Source organism: Lynx canadensis, chromosome C1, assembly GCF_007474595.2.
Source record: "Lynx canadensis isolate LIC74 chromosome C1, mLynCan4.pri.v2, whole genome shotgun sequence".
NCBI lineage: Eukaryota > Metazoa > Chordata > Mammalia > Carnivora > Felidae > Lynx > Lynx canadensis.
Window position 1 is genome coordinate 4278051 of NC_044310.1, and position 24851 is coordinate 4302901.

At 48.2% G+C, this 24851-nt stretch overlaps 1 protein-coding gene and 1 long non-coding RNA gene across 2 annotated transcripts in view; one reads left to right on the forward strand and one right to left on the reverse strand.

Annotated features, from left to right (window-relative positions):
* The window catches only part of DNAJC11 (DnaJ heat shock protein family (Hsp40) member C11), a 71686-nt gene extending 69452 nt beyond the window's left edge, over positions 1-2234 (reverse strand). Inside the window, exon 1 of the mRNA XM_030324506.2 lies at positions 2133-2234. Within this exon, the coding sequence (XP_030180366.1) occupies positions 2133-2204 (72 nt within the window). The 5' untranslated portion in view covers positions 2205-2234. The remainder of the gene's footprint in view (positions 1-2132) is intronic.
* On the forward strand, positions 1521-20391 carry LOC115520284. Its single transcript, XR_003970749.1, has 2 exons — positions 1521-1772; positions 20113-20391. It is a non-coding gene; the product is annotated as an uncharacterized LOC115520284 (long non-coding RNA).
* Positions 20392-24851: the final 4460 nt, after the last annotated feature.

Consider the following 24851-nt stretch of genomic DNA (forward strand, 5'->3'; position numbering starts at 1 on the left):
TGTAAGAGTTCAGATTACTTCTATTTTCCTCTAACTCTCCAACGAAATCATGCTATTTCAACTTCAGGTTGATTTCTGATTTCACAAAACAAATCCTAGTAAATATCAAGTCCAGAGATCACCTTCAGAGCTTCTCTTCCAGTAGAATCTTCAGAGATAAAATCTGCACACTTGGTAACATTTTACACAGAGCTTGTGGACACAGGGAACACAAAGTGACTCTACTAGCAAGAGAACATGTTTCACAGGAATTTCACCTACAGCCATAAATATGAAAAGTGCCTCAACTCATTGGGAGAGATAAGACTTTTTTTTTTTTTTTTAAGAAATAAATATTTGGCTCCCACTCATCAGTCCAATAACAATGACAAGTCCTAAGACCCCAGCATTTTTAAGGTATACCTCTGACAAATGCTCACCAAAGACTCTGGCCAAGTCTATTATTCTAGATCTTTTTGATCAACTGCAGCTGCCTAAGATTCAGTAAGCCTGGAAAATGGGATACATTGTTGCTCAATTACTGATAAGGCCGACTATAAACCAGTGGTAAGAAAGGCTGGTTTCAGAAAAGCTGGTTTCATATACTGCTTTGCTTCTAAGAACTGGAGAAAACTTAGTAACTAGCCAAACAGCTTCATTCAAAGGGAAAGAAACCCAAGGCCAAAGAAGTGATTCACCCCAAGCTTTACTGTTTATGACTTATGAGAACCTCCAGGTGCCTATGGCAGATGATAACATGACTTGCAGTTCCCCCCAGACAGTTCATTGTTCATAATGCATGGTGGCTAACACATTTGGGGGATTTTTATGTGGGTGCCCAAGCTCACAGTACCAGAACTAGCAGCTCTGTAGTCTGACTAGTTATGACAGCAGAGCGGAAGCTCCGCCCGGACTTCCCAGGGATGAATTCAGGCTCTCGCACTTTCTACTGATGTGACTCTGGGCAAGTCACTTAACCTCTCTCTGCCTCAGTTTTCTGAGCTGTAAGTCAAGGATTATCATAACATTTCCCTTAGGGGCTGGGGTGAGAAATGAACAAGATAATGTAACATAAAGTGTTCACTCGCACGGGGCTCTGCACAAAAGCAGTACTCAAAAAATGTTGGCTATTACCGACAGACACGATGCACACCAACATTTACGCACGACACACATTTGACTGGTTTTGTCTAGAACTTTGTCAAACTTGGCTAATTACGATCGCTGGGAAAAATGAGAGGGAATTAACGGTTCTCTAGCAGGGCTGGGAAGACCGAACCCGGCAGCTTAGAGATAAAAGATCCACCTTATGACCTGACCTTGGAAGCCTTCCTGCCCTTCACGCTGATGTCAACGGGGCTGGTCAACAAGAAATGAAACTTCCTGGGCCCCTACTACGTGCCAGGCACAGCGTGAGACCCTATCTCTTACTGGGTGAGGAAACAGGGTGCAAACACTCGGCGTGTGGAAAGCGGCGCGCGTGCTGAGGCCGTGCTTGGGGCACCGCCTGCTTTTCCTGGCTTTACGGCTTCTTCCTAAACTGAGGCCTCCGAACTGAGGCTGTAGGTACGGGAGGCTCTTCCTTCAATTTCGGGACAGCAGCTCAGGGGACAGGAGGACACAAGCCACGTGCCTCGGGGCCTGAATTCACTTCAGAAGCCGGACGTCCCCATGGATACTCGGGAACCGGACAGACCCCCGTGGGAAGGTTTGCTGGTGGCTTTGACCTTGGTGCCTGAGACTCAGTTTCCCATTCTGCCGGCCGGGGGCGATGACCTAGCCCCTCAGCCAAGGTGAGTTTGTGAGCCGGACGAGGCACCGGGTCCTGGAGGGCCGGGAACCCCACTCCAAGAGCCTCCACCTCGGGGAGCCTTCTTCCTCCTGCGGGTACCGGGGCCTCTGGCCTTGCCAGGACGCGGCGCCCCGGCCGCCGAGAGCAGGGGCAGAGGCCGGCGGGACACCCCCAGTGCAAGGGTCGGGGCAGTGGGGACCGCTCGGTCGGCGGCCGGTCGCGCATGTCGGACGGGGTCACGCGGCCTCCCCCGCCGGGTCCCGGCCGCCCGTGGCGGGGACGGAGCGGTGGCCGCCAGCCCGGCCCTCCCGAGCCACCGGGCGCGGCCTCCGCCCAGACGGCGTCCCGCCGCAGGCCTCACCTCCCTGCGCACGTTCAGCAACGAGTAATAGTCTTCATTGTCCAGCTCCTCCTCGCTCAAGGCCGTCGCCATCTTCGCAACCTTTCACCCCGCCAAACCGGCAAGGCCGTGCCCAAGAGGGACCGGCGAGCCGCGGCCCCAGCAACGCGGGCCAGCCCGCCTGCGCCACAGCGGCCCCTGGCGGACCGGAGTGGCGTCGCCGCCGCCCGCGCGTTGCGGCAGCGCGCCTGCGCCCTGCGCCCCCGCGCGGCTGAGGGCGGGATGCGGCGCCGGGGGCCAGCCACGTGCTGCTCGCGATCCTGAAGCCAGCCCGGCTCAGCGGGGACCGGACCGGGACGTTGCGGTCACACCTGGGGACTCCCTGTGTGCCCCACGACCTCTCCCTTGTCTCACCACCCCCTCCTCCCGCCGGCTACCAGTGCGGCGAGCATCCTGTCCCAAACAGCCCCACCGAGGCCACCCCCGTGAGGCCACCCCGGCCCGAGACTCCTCGAGGCCCCACTTGCTGGCTCGTCTTTGCACAGGAAACCCCCAGAACGGGATTGGCTCCTGCCTCCGTTGTTCTTTGTCTTTTCTCGCGGCCGTCCAGAACCCTGCCCAGGGGACCAGCCTCCTCATTATCGTTTTTTATTATTGCCCTATATTTAGGAGCACCTGACCATTTTTTCTGCTTCTTAACTGACGAGACAATACCCATTTGGTTCCTAACATAATTGTCTCTGGCAGGCATATATACCTTCAGTCCCTATCCCAGAGCCGTCCTCTTGTAAATTTCTACCTTATAATTTAGCGGTGGAGTCTAATTGATTTCAACCTGGTGCCTGCTGTTTGGTGCATTATTAAAGACGTCTCGGTTACAATCATCTAAATAATTTAAATGTCTTCGAAAGGATGCAATTATCAAGAGAAGGTGGACAGCAGAGCTCCCATACTCTTGCCACCTGTTTGGTTCATGCTGACCTGTATCCATTCCTCATTATTTCTCAGGAATGTGTGTTGTTCCTTAACTAAGGATCAGTTTAGAACCATCCCTGTTGCCCTTCCTAAGCAGGTCCCCTGGGAAGCCCCAAACACCTGTCTGTGGATTTGAGAGGTTGATTTCTTTCTCTTTCTAATTTTTGGCCAGATGTTCACCATCTGGGCCTGTGTGTGGTCCCTTCCAAGTTGCCCACCCCTCTCAGGATCTTTTGGCATTGAGACACATAGGTGTGCTGAGGCAGGTTTATTGAGTCAGTCTGGAGCCGACCTCTGCCCGGGGTTGCAAAGGAAGAGCTGTTTCTCTAGCTGTGTGAGGCTTCTCCGCAATAGCTTCCGCAGACCCTCACGTTCCGCAAGCTATCACAGCAATTTTGTACGGTCTTTCTTTTTTCTCCTTTGCCGAACAGTGATTAGGGCTAAGCTGCTTGCTGACATTTGCTGGTCTTTAAGAATTTCTTACAGAGAGGCTGGGGGGAAAAAACTACAATGTTGAGACATTCCTTTTTTCCTTAGGTTTGTAGACGTTAATTGGGCCATAATGCTCAGTTGGGTAGAGAAATTCCTTGCTATCCTTCTTCTGCTTTGGAAAACACCGCCTCTAGGAATTATATAAACAGAACCTAACATATGTTTCAGAACGTTCAGGTCTGCGTTTCTATGATTGAGGATGACCTGGTTTTTATCATCACCCGAACAAAATAAATAGTGACTCAGGGATGCTCTGTGTTTGTCCTCTCTCGGGCCCATGATGCTTTGTAGTATGGTTACTTGGAAAGTGGTTGTGACAAATGGAAAATAACTTAGATACACCACAGGCCTGAGAGTAAATTTATTTCGGAGGTTGGCTGTTTTGTTTCTCCCTCCAAAAACCCTAATCTCTGATGGGCAAAATAATGGAAACCAGGAACAGTACAAATTGATAAGTTACCACACCCATTCAACCGTTACTCGTGCCAGAGCGACGGACGAAACTCAGCCACATTAACTCATTGCCTTGCATTTTTTAAACTTTATTTATTTATATATGAGACAGAGACAGAGAGAGCAAGTGGGGGAGGAGCAGAGAGAGAGAGAATCCCGAGTGGGCTCCATGCTGAGAGTGCTGATGCAAGGCTCAAACTCGAACTGTGAGATGATGGCCTGAGCTGAAATCAAGAGTGAGGCATTTGAGGTGCACCTGGGTGGCTGAGTCCGTGAAGTGTCTGACTCTTGGTTTTGGCTCAGGTCACGACCTCATGTTTTTTTGTTTTTGTTTTTAAATTTTTTTAACATTTATTTATTACTGAGAGACAGAGAGAGACAGAGCATGAGCAGGGGAGAGGCAGAGAGAGGAGGAGACACAGAATCCAAAGCAGGCTCCAGGCTCTGAAGCTGTCAGCACAGATCCAATGCGGGGCTCAAACTCACGGACGGCGAGAGCATGACCTGAGCTGAAGTCGGACACTTAACCGACCGAGCCACCCAGGTGCCCCATCGGGTTTTTTTTTAAAGAGTCAGGCACTTGCCTGAGTCACCCAGATGCCCCACTGCCTTGCATTTTTGTTTTCTCTTTATTGGGTAAAGCCACAAACCAGTTTGTAATTTAGCTGCAAAGCCCAGCCTGGTATACTTATGTAATATATTTATATATACATGTCTATGTATTATATATGTATATATAATCATTTTTGAATTCTCTTAGCTATGTTTAAAAAAACATTTTTTTTAACATTTATTCATTTTTGAGAGACAGAGAGAGACAGAGAATGAGTGGGGAAGGGGCAGAGACAGGGAGACACAGAATCTGAGGCAGGCTCCAGGCTCTGAGCTGTCAGCACAGAGCCCGACGCGGGGCTTGAACTCACAGACTGCGAGATCATGACCTAAGCCGAAGTTGGATGCTTGACTGACTGAGTCACCCAGGCGCCCCAAATTCTCTTAGCTTTAAATAGAAAACATAAAAACCTTGACCTTCACCACCATTTGTTTTTTATTTTTAATTTTTTTTAATGTTTTTTATTTATTTTTGAGACAGAGACAGAGCATGAGCAGGGGAGGGGCAGAGAGACAGAGAGGGAGACACAGAATCTGAAGCAGGCTCCAGGCTCTGAGCTGTCAGCACAGAGCCCAACGCAGGGCTCGAACTCACAGACCGTGAGATCATGACCTGAGCCGAAGTCGGATGCTTAACCGACTGAGCCACCCAGGCGCCCCTAACCTTTACCACCATTCGTATTCAGAATGACCCGGAACATGTGGCCTTCCCAGGACTGCCTATCGGGAAGCTTCCTCTGTTTAATGGCTCTATCTAGTGCTGGGGCCCTCCTTTCTAGCACTAAATACAGGACTCAGTTAGATTTGAATTTCAGATATGCAGTGAATAATTATTAGGATAAGTATACTAATATTGCATGGGGCGTATGCATATACTAAAAAAAACCATTGTGTGTCTGAAATTCATTTGGACTGGGAGCCCTGTAATTTTACTTCCTACTCGCGGCATCCCCCAACTGGAACCCCTTCACTCCTTCTCCCTTTTCCTGAGTAGGACTCCTGAGAGATGAGGTTAGCAGCCTGACCCAACCCTGCACAGCTGGTCTGGGTCCACACCCTTTCTCTATAATTCAGGAGGAAAAATTACCTCTAATCTTTTTTATTATTCTCTTGTCACTGAGTCCAGATTGGGACTCAGTGCCTGTCTGCCATTCATAGCCTGTTCTCTCTTTTCCTCCTGAACTCTGATAACCCTGTTAAGAGGAGTTAGGGGGAAAATATTCCTTAGCTAAAGAAAAGAAGGGAAAGTCTGCAGGCACTCAAGGATTAAATTTTCTTGATGGTATCTCCCCCCTTAGCATTTCAGGGACGTGTCATTTACATCTTTAGCCAAGATGACAATTGCAGAAGGGTTGAGTCAGCCAGAGGAAGGGCCACTCCTGCAAGAACTGAGACAGTCCCACACCCCAGAGGCAGCCTGGGGTGGGGGGGAGGGTCTGGCAGCAGTGCAGGGACGGACAGGGGGTGGGGAGGTGGGGTCACGGCTCACCAGGTTTAGACCTCACCATCCCGACGAAGTGTGCATCTCCCCAGTCTCCGATTCAGAGCTCCTGCCTTTGGAACTCAGCATTTCACCTGCAAGGTGATCCATCCATTGTGCTGAGGGTACCGGTTTCCCTGCCGTTTGCAACTTTAGGTCCCTGGTCCCTGTGTGTTAATCCATCCTAATCCATCAGCACTCAGCTGGGGTCCTTTCCGAGCTGCTTTCTTGGTCATTCAGCGATATCAAAAATCCTTTGACCTTTGGCTCTGTCCACCACATCCATTCTCCGGTTGGTTCTCTACCTTTTTGTGCTTCTCCCGGGCTGTCGGGAGTAGCTGGGGAAAGTCTTGGAAAACACACAGTTGATGCTATCTGACTTCAACGAGCCCCCAGTGTTACTTGGTAAACCTATTGCATTCACCTCTTATTAAGCCTCTGTGAATTCCCCCACAGTGTCTCCTCAGCTTATCTTTAAGTTGGAAGGCAACATCCAGGAAAGGGCACTGGCGGTTCAGCAATTCACGAGAAGGACATGTTTTCTGTTTTAGTGGAATTAACCCTCCAAGGGGACCGGGCGGGGAAGTGGAGACAATAACCAGTTACTTAATAACAAGATAATTTCAGATGCTGAGTGCTGTATGGAAAATAAAACACACTGATGTAACGGTGGGACATCGCAGGTGGGAGGAGTTCACGTTAAGTTGGTTGGTTATGAAAGATCTATCTGAGGAGGTAATTTTGAACTGAATGACGGGAAGGATCCAGCTTGCAAGACCTCGGGGAAGAACGTTCTGGTGCAAAGGCTCAGAGACAGGAAGAAGTTTGATGTGCTCCAGGAACAGGGAGGGTGAAGCATAAGACTGATCGTTCACTGAGCATGAAGCATATCAGGTGGGGGCGGGGGGGGGGGGGGGGAGGAAGCGGTAGGAAAAGGTGTTAGAGAAGCTCGGTTAGGGCTCATGGAGGGCAGTGTTCAAGAATTCAAATTTTATTCCAACCACGATGGGGAGCATGGAAGGATTTTAAGCAGGGAGGTGACATGGTCCTATTTCCATCCCCCCTCCAAAGGATTATTCCAGGGGGATGAGGCTAGAGGGAGCAAGAATGGAAGCAGCCCCTCCCCTCCTCCCCTGTTAGAGGCTATCACAGTGTTCTGGAAAGAGAGGGAGGTGGGCTTGCACTAAGACAGACGGGGCTGCACGGGGCTGGCAAGCATGGACCACTGGTTGCACTGGGGTCAACAGGAAGTGACGATAGGTTGGGTCTGGAGGGGGTGGGGGTGGAAGAGCGCAATCGGTCGGTAGTTACTCCTCCATTTTGGTTTGCGGTGCCAGGGGGTGAGGCCATCTGTGCTCCCGAGGAAGCTAGGGAAGCGGCAGGGTTTGGAGGGAGTAACAAAAAGTTCTACTTCGGAGAAGTAGACCTAAGTCTTTCTTAGACCTCCACGTAGAGGAGGTGCCTGCTGCCTCTGCTTCCTTTCTGCTCACTCTTCCCCTTCTTGCCATCAGACCCTCATTCCCATCCTTCACTGGAATTCCCTCCTCAAAGTTTCCAGTGACTTCTTGAGCCCCAGAGCCAATGGCATCTGTTTCCTCGCCATTGGCCTGGACCCCAGGCAGCATTAACGGCGTTGCCTTCTTTTTCATTATAAGCTCTCCATCCTCCACTGCTCCGCTTTCTCTCTCTCTCTCGACCTCCATGTTGCTCTGTATCCATCGTCCTTACTTCCTCCTGCTGGTATTCAGGACCCGTGTGATCTAGGTTCACCCATCTTTCAGCCTTATAGCTCCTGACTTTCTTCATGGAGCTTTGGTTCTAGCCAGAAAAAATTTTTTTTAAATCTCTGAACCATTCTTGAACTTGGTTCTGAACGTTTCTTGCATCTCTGAGCTTCCATGAAGGGTCATTGACCTACAGCTTAAACAAACACCGTGTGGAATTTTTTTGAGTATGGGGTCTGCTGTTGAACAATGCTCTCAACTTTTGTTTATCTGAAAAGATCTTTATCTGTCTTTATTAATATTAAGGGATTTTTTTTTTTCCGCTCGGGGTAGAGGAATCTAGTTTGACAGTTCTTTTGTTTTCCAGCACATTGTTCCCAATACGGTTTCACTTCCTTTAGATGTCTGGGATTACTGCCGTGACATGATTCTCTTGTTTCTTTGGGGATCTCAATTAAGTGTGTTAGACCCTCTCAGTGTATTCTGTACGCTTTTTATTCTCTTTTGTATCTTCCTTCTTTTTGTCTCTATGGCTTCTTTGTGGGTAGTCCTCCATGACCAGTCTTCTACTTCTCTATACTTCTCTCATTTTCCTAAAAAATTTTTTTTGCTACTTTATTGGAGTATAGTTGACGTGCAATAAAACGCGCATGTTTAAAGTGAAAAATTTTATGAGTTTGACACATGTATGTGCCTGTGAATCCATTACAGTAAATAAGATGATGAACTGCCAATCCGCTACTTATCATTGTAGATTAGTCTGCATTTTCTAGAATTTTATATATGGAACATACAGCCTGTCCCACAGCTGTCATCTTGCATCTTCCCTAGACTGTCACTGTAGGATGACCCATTCCCTGTCTTCACTGTTGGCACCCCTGTTCCTGAATGCCCTATTTCCTATTTGTTTGTTTCATTTCCCCCCCTTTTTTTAATGTTTATTTTTGAAAGAGAGAGACAGAGCATGAGCAGGGGAAGGTACAGAGAGGCACACACACAGAATCCAAAGCAGGCTCCAGGTTCTGTGCTGTCTGCATAAGCCTGATGCAGGGCTCGAACCCATGAACGATGAGATCATGACCTGAGCCGAGGTCGGACGTTTAACCGACTCAGCCACCCGGGCACCCCTCCTTGTTTTTAATGGAGTAAATCTTTCCAGGTTTTTGAGAACTTGGATACCCTTATCCTACCTTTATATTTGATAGTGAGTTTGCTAGGTGGATAGTTTGACTGGGTACAAAAGTCTAGGTTCTAAAGATTTTTCCTCATAATTTTGAAGGCATTGGTTTACAACCTCAGTTTCCCAATGTTGCTGGCAATAAGATGGACCCTGTTCTAGTTCCTATGGCTTTGTAACTGTTTTTTTTTTTCTTCTTTCTTTGGAAACATTGTTTTTATTCCTGGTTTTCTGAAATTACATGATGATGTACCTTGTATAGATCTTCTAAAATGGATTGTGCTATGCATTCAGTGGGTTCATTTCTGTCCATTGGAGAAATATATTCGTTTGTTTGTTTGTTTGTTTTGAGAGGGGGGAGGGGCAGAGGGAGAGAGAGAATCTAAAGCAGGCTCCACACTCAGCACAGAACCCAACATGGGGCTCGAACTCACGAACAGTGAGATCATGACCTGAACTGAAATCAAGAGTTGGACACTTAACTGACCGAGTCACTCAGTCAGAAATATCTTAGACTGATATATCTGGATATATCTGATATATCTGGAGAAATATCTTAGACTGATAACTTAATTCCACTTAATTGGTTTTTTTGGTTTATTCTTATTGGAGCTATGTTTATTGTGATGCCAGACCTCTTGGACTGATTCCCACATGCTTTTATTTCCATCCTTTTGTTCTTTTAGTCTTTGTTGGAGATGCAACTATATCTATCAGTTCTTCTATTGATTTTTGAAAAATACTTGTCATAATATATTTTTTAAAAATTTCCAGGGGCACCTGGGTGGCTCAGTCAGTTAAGCGTCTGACTTTGGCTCAGGTCATGATCTCGTGGTTCATGCGTTTGAGCCCTGTGTCAAGCTCTGTGCTGACAGCTCAGAGCCTGGAGCCTATTTCAGATTCTGTGTCTCCTTCTCTCTCTGCCCCTCCCCCGCTCACACTCTGTGTGTGTCTCTGTCTCTTGCTCTCAAAAATAAGTAAACGTTAAAAAAAATTTTTAAATTTTCCAGAGCTCTTTCTTGTTCTTTGATTATTTTATCTTTAAAATAGGTTTGTATATGCAACTTGTTCTCTTGTATTTCTGAGAACATATTTAAGTTTTATTCTACCTTTTCACTTTTTGTATTTCCTCCTAGTTATTTTTCCCCCTGTTTGTTTTGGCCTTTGTGTGTATGTGTGGGTGGGTGGAAGGGACTTTTCTCAAAACTCCGGTGATCCTTGGCTGTCTATTCATGGGAGCCCCGTGTACATGTTCAAGACTACTCTCCAGGGGGGCTCTTAGAGAGTTGTCAGGTAAGGTCCCCCACATGTCAGATCTGTAGGTCTTTTCTCTTGGGTGTATTGGTTTTCCCAGGGAGGAGTCCTACTTTTCCCTCTGCCTGGGGTAGGTAAAAGCTCTGTAGGAAGGGGGACGGGAATAGCATTTCATTACAATATCTGCTATCTAGCTTTGCTTTGTTGTCGAGACTCCAGGGCCTTTCCTGTCGAGCCTCAGCAGATAATAAGCCCCCTACAGGGTGCAGGTGGGGCTGTAGTTGCCTGACTGGCTAGATTGGGGAAAGATTTGGGGTTCTAAACTATCTGCACATAGACTAGCAACACGCATGTCCAGCCTCCAATTCCTGAATCGCTCCTGGATCCTGTAGCACAAACCAGCCCACTTTTCAGTTGTCTTCCCTGACCTCACAAGCATTTAGCCAAGTGGAGAAAGCTGTAACCCAAGTTTGTTACAAAGGGCCCCTCCATTTTCCGTCTTCCAAATTTTTTTTTTTCAACGTTTATTTATTTTTGGGACAGAGAGAGACAGAGCATGAACGGGGGAGGGGCAGAGAGAGAGGGAGACACAGAATCCTAAACAGGCTCCAGGCTCTGAGCCATCAGCCCAGAGCCTGACGCGGGGCTCGAACTCACGGACCGCGAGATCGTGACCTGGCTGAAGTTGGACGCTTAACCGACTGCGCCACCCAGGCGCCCCCGTCTTCCAAATTTTTGTCGCATCTTTTGTCCAACGTTGTCTCTTACATGCATTGTGTCCATGTGTATTTATACTTAGTTCCTTTGTTATCCTTTCATTGGGATGTCTGGAGGGAGCAAAGACAACCTCCTATCTGTGTCTCATCAGGTTTAATCTCAGTCCTTTTGTACAACGTAATGTCCATTCGTACCACTTATATTCCACTGACAAATTTCCATCATTTACACGTTTATTTCCTCTGTTAGACTGTAAGCTCTGGAGGCAAGTGCTTGAAATAGTTTGTATTTTATTTCCAACAGCGTTGTGTGTCTGCATGTAATAAGAGCTTAACGTACATGCGTGTATTTAACGTGCACTGAAACCAAGAGGAAAGAGAGCTCAAAGCAAAAGATGATGGAAGTGGGGAAGCAGAGAGATGTTTTCATCCACTGATAGGCAGGGCGACAGAGCTCAGGCTGAGGTGCCAGGGACCCCCGGAGCCTAGCAGAGAGCCAAGGGAAACTCTAAGCCTTTCTGCATTGGGGTCGGTCAGCCTTCTTCACAAACATCCCTGATCTCAGGAAATACGTGGTTCTGTAGTGTGATAAGCTGCCCAGCTCCCTTACCCGTCGTTTCTTGGGAACCCCAAGGAGAGACAGGTGGAGGTGGCTTTGTCACAGAGGGGACCTGCTTTGACCATAGAGTCACGCCGGGTTTGAAGAAATGTCTTCTTTTTAAACTTATTTGCTTTTTTGAGAGAGAGAGCACAAGTGGGGGAGAGGGGCAGAGGGAGAGAGAAAGAGAGAACCTCAAGCAGGTTCCATGCTCAGCACAGAGCCCAACGTGGGGCTCAATCTCAAGACCCTGGGATCATGACCTGAGCCGAAATCAAGAGTTGGACACTCAACTGACTGAACCACCCAGGTGCCCCAAAGAGATGTCTTCTTTTAAATTAAGTGCCAACTTCGAAGAAAAACCTATGGGTATTTTGTTGGTTGGCTGGTTATTTTAATTTGTTTTTACATGTTTTCTCCCTGAAACAGAAGTTATTATCTAGCAAGCAGCCAGGGGGTTCCAGAAGTAGATAGATCAGCAGCTCAATGATACCAAGGAAGAAGGCACTTTCCAAGTTGTCTCTGGCATTCTTGGGATTTGTGTCTGCTTAGGCTAGATCCTCTTACAGTGCGTGGATGGCTGCTGTAGGTCATTAAAAAAAACACACATGAGTATTTTATCTTACAGAGATAGCAGGAGTCCTTGTAGGGAGGGGAGATGAGGAGTCGTTTAATGGGTGTAGAGTTATAGAGTTTCAGTTTTGCAAGATGGAAAGCGCTCTGGAGATTGGTCACACAACAACGTAAATGTACTTACTCTATTGATCGGTACACTTAAAAATGCTTTAGGTGGGGGCACCTGGGTGGTTTGGTCAGTTGAGCATCTGACTCTTGATTTCAGCTCAGGTCACGATCTCATGGTTCATGAGTTCGAGCCCCCCCTAGGGCTCCGCACCGTCACAGAGCCTGCTTGAGATTCTCTCCTTCTCTCTCTCTTCCCCTCCCCTGCTCTCGCTCTCTCTCAAAATAAACAAATAAATGACAAAAAATGGTTTAGGTGGTAAATTTTATGTTATGTGTATTTTATTACAGTTAAAAATTTTTAAAAAATATATTGGGAGTCTTGATCTCTTGACTTTGGGTGGCTTTTAAATCCAGAAGATTTTATCCTTGATTCTTGATTCCACTGTTGTCAGGAAAGCCAAGCAGTTAGCAGAAATGTTGCCTGCCAGAGATTAAAAGTTCTAGAACTCAGGGGCGCCCGGGTGGCTCAGTCGGTTGAGTGTCCGACTTTGGCTCAGGTCATGATCTCACGGTTTGTGAGTTCGAGCCCGCGTCGGGCTCTGTGCTGACAGCTCAGAGCCTGGAGCCTGCTTCGGATTCTGTCTCCCTCTCTCTCTGCCCCTCTCCTGCTCACGTGCCCCCCCCTCAGAAAAAAAAAAACGTTAAAAAAAATAAAACTCAAGACGCTTCTAGAAAGGTCAGAGCAGGGTGTCCAACCTCAGTGCTATCAGCATTTGGTGCTGGGTAATTATGGGGCTGTCCTGTGCGCTGTAAGGAGCTTAGCACTACCCTGACCTCTACCCCCTCGATGCCGGTAGTACCCCTCCCCAGCCACAACAACCAAAAATGTCTCCAGATATTGCCAGAAGTCCCTTAGGGGACAAAATCACCCTAGTCAAGAACTCTGGGTTAGAGGTGAGGACACTGGTCATGAACCACAAGGTCATGAACCCCTCTTCTCTGACATCGGCTTCTCCTACTTTCCGCGCGCAGGAGAAAGATTTTCCAGCTTCTAGAATTAAATGGATTGAAAAAGGAAAATATTTAAACTACCATTTATAGAATATTTGCCATGTGCCAGACACTGTGCTAACGGATTCCTCTCATTTAATTTTCCAATGTAATTACTGATAGCTTCACTTGACAGAGGAGGCAGCTGGGCTCAGGCAGGTTCTTGTCCCAGCCCTCAGAGCTCGTAAACCTCAAAACGGATTCAGACGCAGGTCTGTCTCCTTTTAGGACTGCCTTTACGTTCAATCGTTATTTCGCTTTTAGACTGATTTGTATAATGATGTTTCAGAGGACCTTGAGCCGTACGTGTGGTGACGTCAGTTTTGTCTTCTCCTTCCCTCGGACACGTGGTGTGTGAAGATGTTATCAGGGACCCGCGAGGGCGGGGAATGTTCTCTTGCCCACTTAACAGCTCTGACTCCAACATGAAGTGTCTGCGAGTGAGGACACCTTGCATCCCCTGGCCAGGCAGGTGGCTAAGGGACCCAACATCATCCCCTTCCCAGTCGGAACGCTGCTCGAATGTCCCTTAACCAGCAGAGGGCAGACCTGTGGTCCCGATCGGCACAAGTGGGCAAAGAAAATTGTTCTTGAAGGTTTGGAACGGAGGGGGAGACGTTTCAGGAAAATGGCAGCTGCAGCCCTCGCTTGTCCAGAGGCGGGGCTGTTTTTCTATTTTTGTGGACAATGTATTTAGTCGTTCTGTGCTCTCAAAAATGCATAACCTCCTTCCGTAAAGATAACGTAAAGTTGCCAGACCACCTCGACTTTGCTTTCCTACTCCTGACTCCTCACTAGTATGCTGATCTTGGTCTGGAGTGTGGTGTTATAGGAGCGAGAATTGCCTCTGCTGTGAAACACCATTAAGAAGGAGGGGGTTTTGAAAAAAAAAAAAATTTTAAAAAAAGAAGGAGGGGGTTTTCCTCCGCATCCTCCTATCTGGTAGGCTCTCCAGGGCTCACTGGGGCCATGTGTTCAAGCCCCAGCACGCTCCCCCCGGCAGGACGCTGAATCCAGAAGGGGACGGATGCATTGAAAGAGTTCATGAGAAAGGAAATTACCCACAGGACCTTTTGCCAAAATTCTATCCGGGCTGAAACCCTGACGAATCCCCCCAAATCTTCATTTTTACAAGCTCGCCTGCGCGAAAACCGCAGGAAGGGTAAACAACAACTTCTCCAAGTTGGTGCAGTTCCCCGGAGAAGCGGGCTTTCACCCGCTGCCTGGCCCTTCTGCTCCGTGCCTGGCAGAGTTGTATGAATCATGTTCATGCAGAGGCTTTTCCCTTCCCGTCCCTGTGACCACCCGCATTTCTGGGGGGTCGAACGTTTTCAGAATCTCTTTTGCACTGGCGGGGTGGGACGTGGTGAGGGTGAGGAGGAGCATTTATTTCCCCTTCCCACTGGGCTGTTCTCCTCACTCCCAGATGCATCCGATTACGATGTGCCTGATTATGTTCAACGTTGTGACTGAGCCTAGTACAACGGTCGTCTGGGAAAAATCCAAAGAATGTCACAGATTCTGCTTGTCTGATGAGGGGAGAGGAAGGTCTCCACTCTGAGCAATGACTTTCCTGCAGAAACACTCCACCTCTCACATTCCTGTGCTTCCAACGAAGCTTCAGTAATTAGTTCCTTGCGAACAATGCAAAAGGACAAAAGTTTCAAGGTGTGGGATCACCATGGCAACGACGCAGCTTCCCCGCCGGGCCGGGTCTCAGAATGATAGGAACTGGTCATGGCATTCCTCTGAAATTGGCCAAAGCCTCAAGACCCGCAGGGTCGCCAATTCGGGGCCGAGAATGTGAATCTTTGCATCTCCCCGGGCACAGTGGGTGTTGCTGGGTGGCACAGAGGCCCCCAGAAAGGTACGTCCACGTCTTCATTCCTGTGAATGTGACCTTACTTGGAAAAAGGGTCTTTGCACATGTCATTAAGGATCTCGAAATGAGATCATCCTGGATTTGGGGTGAGCCCTAAATCCAAAGGCAGGTGTTCTTACGAGAAAACGTAGAGGGAGATTTGAGACACAGACACGTGCCTCCACGTGAAGACGGAGGCAGAGGCTGGAACCACGTGTCTGCAAGCCAAGGGATGCCAGGAGCCCCCAGAGGCTGCAAGAGGTAGGAAGGGTTCTCCCCTAGAGTCTTCAGAGGGAGCATGGCTCTACTCATATCCGGATTTCAGACTTCGGCCTCCAGAACTGTGAGAGAATAAATTTCAAGTCTCGAACCCCCCCCAGTTTGTGGTACTTTGTGACCGTAGCCACAGGAAACTGATACCATGGGTGATTTCTGCTCCCTCCGTCCCACACCTTCCTATGCTTGAGTTACAGCAAAGAGCCCTTTCCCACCCACTGTAGAACACGCTTTTTGCATTAGAAAAGAAGAGGAAAAAAGTAAAGCAGATTCGGGCTGGGACATGTAGCCGGCCAGGTCATCAGAGCCAACTCTGGGGTCGGTGGGCTCTACTCGGGCTACCAGTGCTCATCCTGGGGCCCCCGAGAGTGCTGCTCTCCCTCTAGTACGGCTCCACGGCTTTTCCTGTCCTTCCCTCTGCCACAGGCTTACTGGAAAGCTAGTTTTCAGGGCTGCTACTCCTGTCTCGCTCTGGTCAGAATCCCCATTTCCGTGTGTGTGGCATCATGAATGGTTTCCATGGAAACGAAAGGTTGAGCTAGAACGGTGCCAACGCGCATCTAAACTTCAGAATTGAACAGGGGCTATTGTTTTTGCCAACCATGGGGTTTCATTCCTTCTGAAGATGTCACGGGGGATTTTGGAATGTGTGCCCATGACTTCCTGGTTTTCTCTCCTTTTCCAGCCCACCTGGCTAAGGAAACATGGAGTGACTGACGTGGGAGCGCCTCGGATCCTCACATTCCTAGCTCTTCAGGCTCTCCCTTAGTTTTGCATGTGCATGTAAATGGTAACGAGTAAGGTGAGATTTGCTGTAAATAACCAGATGGTCCCCACAGGGTAGGCTGCAGGTGAGATGGAAATTCTAGCAGGAGATCTCACAGCCCAAACTTTGCCAATCTAAACTCATCTTTGGTTTAGCGTATCAGAACCAGCAAACAGAAGGGGAAAGTGGACCCAAAGCTCTGTGCTTGCCCTCATGACCCTGAGGACAGGGGCTGTGAGTTGACACCCGCTTCCTGTCAGTACCAGAGGCGTGGCCTCCGATGGGCACAGACTTTTCCTCTGCGGGTTACTCACGGGGAGAAGCAGACCATCCCCAGCCCTCTAACTGGCTCCCGGTAACTGGTGGAGGAGCCCAGGTAAGGACTGTGTGGATCACTGAAGTTCCGCACCCCTGCTTTACAGGAGACGCCACCTGGTAATTCTTACTGCAGAGTAAGTAAGCGTGGAGTGGGGGGTAGGTAGGGTGACCATATTGTCAAAGTGGAGTGCGTTTCAGAATTTAAGGAGCTGCTGTTAATCATCTCAGACCCACAGGCACAATCTGGACTGTCCCTGGAAAAGAGGGCCATCAGGTAACCCTACCTTTAGGCCAACCTGTACCCCACTCCACTGAAGATCTCAGTGTTGAAGTGCCCTGTGACTCAGTGCTTGGACCTCTTTTTTCTTTTATTTATTTATTTTTAATGTTTATTTGTTTTTGAGAGAGAGAGAGAGAGAGAGAGAGAGAGAGCAGGGGAGGAGCAGAGAGAGAGGGAGACACAGAATCTGAAGCAGGCTCCAGGCTCTGAGCTGTCGGCACAGAGCCCGATGCGGGGCTCGAGCTCACAGACTGCGAGATCGTGACCTGAGCCGAAGTGGGACGCTTAACCGACTGAGCCACCCAGGCGCCCCCCCACCCCCTTTTTAAAAAAATGTTACAGAGTCCCCATACCGGTGCTGTCCAGTGGAATTGGCAATGATGGAAATGCTCTACATCCGTACTGTCCAATATAATAGCCACTAGTCAAATGTAGCTGTCGAGTACTTGAAATGCAGCTGATGTAACTAAGTAAGTCAACTTTAAGTTTTACTTAATTTTAATTAATATACATTTAAATGGCCGCATCTGGCTAGTGGTTACTATTCCGGACAGTGCAGACCCAGATAATTTTTTCTTTCCCAGCCAGGCTCATGGCTTTAAGTACCACCCACAGATTCTGACCCCCAAATCTGTCTAGCCACCCCAACCTCTCCCCTCACATCCAGATCCATATATCCAATTTGATGTATCTACTTGGATGTCTAATAGGCATTTCAAACTTAACACAGGCAAAACTAACCTTCTGATCACAATATGATACCACTTCAAGCCCATTTAGTAGGGCTATTAAAAAACAAACAAAGAGAAAGCAGCAAGTGTTGGCAAGGACTCCTGCACACTGCTAATGGGAATGTAAAATGGTGCAGCTGCTGTGGAAAATGATAGGGCAGTTCTTAAAAAATGTAGACAGAATTATCATATAATTGAGGCATTCTACTCCCAGGTATCTATCCCAAAGAACCGAAAGCAGGGACTCGAACAGACATTTGTACGCCCGTGTTCAGAGTAGCGTTATTCACGATGGCGGAAAGGTGGAAGAAGGCCAAGTGTCCGTCCACGGCCATACACACAATGGAATATTGTTCGGCCTTAAACAAGAAGGGGATTCTGACACGCTATGATGTGGATGCACCTTGAAGTTCATCCGTGATGCTGAGTGAAGTAAGCCGGTCGCAAAAGAACAAACACTGTGAGAGTCCACTTACGTGAGGTTCCTAGAGCAGTCAACTCACAGAGACAGAGTAAGGCTGGTGATTGCCAGGAGCTGGGGAACAGTGGGGGTGTTTAAGGAGTCCAGCGTACCTGTGGGGAAGATGTAAACATTCTCGACATGGATGGTGGTGATGGAGACACAACACACGTATCAGGTGCCCCAGAGCCGTAGCGTTAAAGGTGGTCAAAATGGTAAATTTTGTCACGTAAAACACCCGAGTCTTCTCATTCCAGTAATTCCTGATCTTGCTTCTGATATTTCCTTCATACCTGCTCCTTATGCAGACTTCTCGTCCCCCTTAATGCCACCTCGATTTTTCCATTGGCGGGAGCCAAAGACCCCTTTTTTCTCTTCCAGGCCACCTCCGGCCCACCACTAAAGCTCAGCTGTGCCTTCAGATATGCGCTCAGAACCTCACCACAGGCCCTGTCACCCACCATGCTGGGCCAGGGGTCATCCCTCCACACACATGTCCGCTGATTTTTCGTGTCACCAGGAGCGCCAGCATGTCTTTGCTAGGACCCGGAAGCCCCGCCTTATCTGTCCTGTTGCACAAGCCTCTTCCTGCCTGCAAGGTCTTTGCTCCAAATCTTTGCGGCCCAGCCCCCAGCCCCAACTTCTTAGGTGTGTACCCATATCTCAGTGAGCCCTTCCCAGGCCACCCTGTCGAAAATTCCAGCACCTCTCCTGCCAACGCTTCCTGTCCTCCTTGCTCGCTTTCGTCTTGCGCTCATCCCCTTTCATCAATATCTAAACATATTATATGTTTTATTCATCTTGTTTATTTTCAGCCTCCCCGCTAAAATATATGATGTTTAAGGCAGGGGTTTCAAAATCTCTTTTGTCCTCTGCTTTTCTCACCGTGCCCAGTAAATGCGTGTTACATTAATGAAGGAATGCAGACGTTTAGGGGACTCCTCAGGACCCATCTCTTTTAGGGACTCTTCTTTGATTGACACAGAACTACCCTCAGCTCTTTAGGGTTCAGTCTGCATGAAGCACCTTCATAAGCTTGGTTTACATTTCATTGAAGTCATTGGTCCTGTCAGGGCGACGTTGCCCCCTCAGGGGACTTCGGCCGGGTCAGGAGACACTGTTGGTCATCAAAAGGGGCAGGAGGTGGCTACCTGTACCTCTAGTTGGTAGAGGCCAGGGATTTTGCTGAATATCCTGCAATACACAGGACAACGAATTATCCGAACACGATGTTACTTGTGCAGAGGTCAAGAACCCCTAATTCAACCCAATCGTATGACAAGTTATCTAGTCTGTGTGTAATAAGAGATGAATTCCTTGAGGGCTGTTTTAGGTTGAGTTGTGCCCTCCAAAAAAGATACGTGGAAGTCCCAATCCCTAATACTTCACAATGTGACCTTACTTGGCAATAGGGTCTTTAAGTTGAGGTCACCAAGATGACTTGGCAAGAGGTCATCAAGTTGAGATGAGGTCATTAGGGTGGGTCCTAATCCAATGTGACTGGCGTCCTTATGGAAAAGGGAAACCTGGACACAGACATGCAGCCAGGAAAGACCACATGAAGACAGAGGGAGGGGTGGCCGTGCGACTGGAGCCCTGTAGCTACAAGCCTAGGGTCACCAAGGACATCTGTCTGCCATTGAAGCTGGAAGCTACAGAGAAGGATCCTCCCTCCCCCCCCCCCCCCCCAAGGTCCTCAGGTAGAGCTCAGGCCTGCTGACTGTGAGAGAAGAAATTTCTGTTGCTTTAAGCCACCTAGTTTTTGGCACTTTGTTAGGGCAGCCCCAGGAAGCTAACACAAGGTCAGAGCCAGTGCTAAATCCGAACCTGATACTAATGGGGTTTATACCCTGTGACAATTAAATTAGTGTCTTGGAAAAATGAGAGAGTTCACCAGGATGGTGGTTAGATTCTCATACGGGAGGAGAGACAAGGATATTTAGTCTTTTGGGTATTATGAAACTCATGACCTAGAGTTGGCCAAGAGCACTTGGATGATAGATGTTCAAAGCCACCAGTCGCCAAAGCCTTTCATGGGAAAATTACCCTAGCACAAAGTGCTTTTTGCTAATATTAACTTTGGTTCCATTTCAGATCAATGGAGGCAAAAAACCAGGAGATCCCATAAATCCCGTCGAGCTCGTCACAGCTGCCAAATTATGCCCTGATAAAGCTTTTGGTGGCTAACGATATGGCCGTTCACCCGGAGTGGATGCGGCCGGGAGGGAGGTTTCTGGAGAGCGTCTGGCCCACGGTGGAGACACTTGTCATGAAGCGTTATCTGAAGGCCCTCTGGCCCTAATGAAGGGTGAAGCTTTGAACGTGATTATTTCTAAACAAATAAATAATAAGGATAACTTAAAAATAAACAGAGATCTCGATTCAAAGGCTACTTATTGTCTCAGGACCAAGATTAACAGTGAGTGGCAAGTTTTTGTGAGAGATAATGTCTTTTCACATATAAAAGATCCTATTGATTTCCTGTTGGTATTATCCCGAGAATGTGCAGTGTGCATCTATGGAGCAGAGACAATCTTCCATCACTTGCTTTATGGGAAGAGAATGGTTATTGTATCTCTTCCCATAAAATATAATCTCTTTTCCTCTTCCCAAAAAAAAAAAAAAAAAAAAATCTACCTGTTCCTCTGGGAATTTCCAGTTGTAATCTGGGGAAGTGAATTGATTTTTTTTTTCTTTTCTTTTGCATGTGCCAGGATTTTTATATTTGGCTTCTTTGCATTTTCTCATTGTTCTCTGGAGTCTGGCTTTTCCAGATTGTTATTTGAGCCCGTCTAAAAATTCCTTTAAAATCAGTGCCATTGAAACACACGTGATGGTGGATGTCAGGTTCCCTGTGACTTGCTTAGAAGGGGTGCCCCTCCTTTATCCTCCAACCGGGGGCTGGTGTGAGTGCCTGGGAGGGCTTTGGAGGCAATGAGAGCTTGCCTAGTGTGTTGCAACAGGATAAAAATGCAAAAAAAAAAAAAAAACCAAAAAAACCCAAAAAACCAAAACAAAACCCAAAACCCAATCGCTGAAGGAAGGAAATGTTCTTCCTGAGGATGGGGGCTCTCGGCATCACCTCCGGGCATGTCTTCAGGATCTGTGCAGATGTCAGGGCAAAGTCCTTCCTGTTTAAATATTGTGCTCTGAGAAGCAGTGGCTTCCTAAGCTCATGAGTGTGGCTATGTCCAGACCTCACACATGGAGGTCTTCGAACTGTACAGGCAGCTGCAGAGCCTGTCCTGTGGCTCTGCCTTCGCCTCTTTATTAACGCAGACCCTCCCCTCATTGGCCTAGCCCAGCCCTGCCCACCCTTCCAGGGTCAAGTCCCGCACAAATGCCCGCCACACTTTCTGCCCTCTACACTGTTCTTCCTCTCTTGCCTGAACTCCTGTGGTGCTCTGGAATGCATCCTCCCGCGGGCACCAGATGACAGCCACCTCTCCTTGTACCTGCGCTGGGGTGCAGCTCAGCCACGGGGGCTCAGAGCCTGGAGCCTGTTTCAGATTCTGTGCCTCCCTCTCTGTCTCCGCCCCTCCCCCACTCATGCTCTGTCTGTCTGTCTCTCTCACAAAAATAAACAAACATTAAAAAATTAAAAATAAAAGAGAGAGAGAGTGTGTGTGTGCTTTACATTATAAATCTCAATGTTATGGGCTGAAATGTGTTCCCCCAAATTCATACGTTGAACCCCTAACCCCCAGCACCTCAGAATGTGACTGTATTTGGAGATGGAGACTTTGAAGAGGTGATGAAGTCAAATAATGAGATCATTAGGGTGGGCCCTGACCCAGCGTGGCTGTTATCCTTCTAAGAAGAGAGGAGACACACACAGAGGGCTGACCGCGTGAGGGAGAAGGTGGCCATCCATAAACCAAGCAGAGAGGCCTCAGAAGAAATCAGCCTGCCAACACTTTGCTCTCAGACTTCCAGCTTCCAGAACTGTGAGGAAATAAATTCCTGTCGTTTAAGCCCCCCAGTCTGTGGATCTTTGCTATGGGAGCCTTAGGGAACTAGTCTAATCAACTAGTCACAGAGCCTAGTGACACAGGACAAAGGCCAGATTGCTTAGCTTGGTATTCAAGACCCTTTATAACCTTGTCTCCTCCCAAATTCCCAATCTGTCTTCTTCCTTCCTATTGTATCATCCCAGGCACCCTCTCTGGGTGACTCCCAGGCTCCTTCCGCCCCAGATTCCCTCCCATTCCTGCCCCTGGCCCTCAGTGCATTCTCTTCCCAGACAGCTTTCTCCTGGGCCAGCCCATGCAGACCCAAACCAAGGCCAACCCAAGCCCAAATCCTCCTGAAGCTTCAGTGATAGTCCATTAACTACGAAAGAATCGTGGAGCTCCATTGTGGATCGTGCAGTGGTTTTCAAACTGTGCTCCCCAGGATCCCCCCAGGGGCTGCTGTGTGTAACAGCGGGGGCAGGGGTGAAAAGGGGCAGCCCCTCCTCGCCATTCACCAAGCAGAGAGCCGCCTTTCTTCTGGGTGATTTCCAGATATTTCCATAGATTACTTTAAAAAATAAAGGGGGTTCTGTGGGGTGCAAACGGTGCTGGAGAACGCCACTGAACATCTTATTCTGGATGTAATGACAACAAAATGTCCAAAAAAGTGATACAGAGCTAACGGTCCTTGTTCAGGAAATACTTAGGCAAACAGAGCCCATAACACTTTTATCTAGATTTCCTAGAACTGTACTCATCACAAGGGATAAACTCAATTATCAAAACTCATTGACTCCGAAAATGTAAGTTCCATATACTTCTGCCCATTCCAATTCATCAGACCGGCAGCTGTCGTGTTGTTAATGTGATCGTGACTTGCCTTGTTATTAATCTATTTTCTAAGTACGAAAGGATGGCACTTTGGATTCTCTGATACAGATGTGGACATTTGCCAGGTCACATCTGGCCAGGGGTTTGTTGAACCATGACTTCATGAGAAATCAATTCCCGTCCCCTTCGGCTGACCTTAGGGCGGTCTTCTCAGGCTCGCTTTTCTCTCTTGTAATCTAAAAATTAAACTTCAGTCTTTATGATTCATGCGGTGCGATTTCTTTCAGATTTTAACAGCACATCCTGTTATGTTAAGGAGGTCTCAATGAGGCAAGGAAGGGGAAAGTCTGTAATTCTGTCCCTCAGAGAATTAAGCTAATGTCCCCCTCCAAAGTTTGGAGCAAATTTCCTTGGACCTCTTTGCTTCAGCGTTCTGACCGCAAGATTTTTCACCCACGGGACCTAAGGCTTTCTTAAACCAGCCTTTCAATATCAAATATCAGTCCGTGAATGTGCAGTGGGTTTATTGAATGCCTGTAGGATAAGTGAATCAGGAAAGTGTGGCTCAATCTTCCCCACAAAAATAGGCAAGTTCTTCCTCATGCCCCATCCCCAGCCGGCACCAACCTGCCAATACGCACGCAATATCCCTGGATATTTTCAGAGAGAAAGGCGAGTCCCTTGGAATCAAGGTGAGGTTATTTATTCTGACGTAGATGGATGTTGTGTTGAGAAGCGAACCCCCTTCCTTCTCCCTCCTCTTCTTTTTCTCATAAAATTCCGTAACTAGATTCATAAGTCACTATCATCCATCTGATTACTCTGTCTCATCAGAGATTCCTATGTCATAGATTTCCTATGTTTCTGATCAGTTACCATGGATATGGTTTTGGTTATCAGCGTTCTCAGTATCTGCAAGCCGTACTTTTGCGGGCTTTACCCACTGCAAGGACTAATCTGTGCAAAGCTCTCTGGATAAACCTTGGTTATTTGTTTTTAATTCTTTTTCATGGAAGTGGAAGGATTACAGATCCAGGGGAAACAGTGGGGAGGGGAACCGGAGAAATTTGCCATATGCTTGTTTTTTACTCAATATTTCCATCTCACGCTGGCTCAGAGCATCCATTTCGAACGTGGTTTAAGCTTTGGGGACACTTCCCTCAGAGAAGGAGGAGTCTGGGGACTCTGAATCATTTCCTTCCTCTCCCTATCATCGCACCACAGGGTAATCACTTGCTCACCTGTCTTGTCCCCTCCCCCAAGGCCACACCGAGGTCCTTGAGAGGACCGGCCGCCCATAGCGTCCCCAAAGCCTGGCAGAGTGCTCGGCTTGGAGTTCTCGGTGCGTGTTGAATGAATGAAGGGCTCTTTTCTTGTATGTCTCTCCTCTTAGCCGAAAAGTGCAGTTAAATCTAAGATCCTTGTTTGAAGCAGGACTCCTCTGGTTGTGAGAAAAACCTACTGAGCGAATAGAGGAGAAGAACGAGGAGGGCTGGCGAGGCTGGGCAATGCCGCCAGAGGCTGGACTGCCCTCAGGCCCTCGGGAGCAGGACTCTGGGCTTCACTCTGGGGCTCCGCCAGGCTACTCGGGGCCTCCGTTCCCCCGCTCTCCTGCTTCTCGCCTTTTGCTCAAGCTCTCTACCCTATGGCTTCTGCTGGACCCGGATCTTGTTCATGATTTTGGTAGCACGAGACCCTCTGTGGCCTCCCTGACTTCTTTTCATGTTGTAATGTTTAAACTTCAGTTCTGAACACTAACTGGTCCTCCTTCTCTCTGAGTCCTATGGTTTCTTCCTTCAAATGCCCAGCGAAACAATCTGGTCTAATCCATCTTTCTATACAGGTCAATATATAACCGATCGGTTGTTGGTCCTCAGGTTGGGGCACCCGTGTCCCAAATAGATATGGCTCGAGGTCAATGTCATATGCTAGAGAACATGGCAGCTCATGACAGCTTTCACCAAGGAATGTGGGCAGGGCACTGGTGCGGTCGTGTGGATTTGTCTCTGCAACACCCAGCACAGCAGCAAGGTGGTCTGGGGGCTGAGC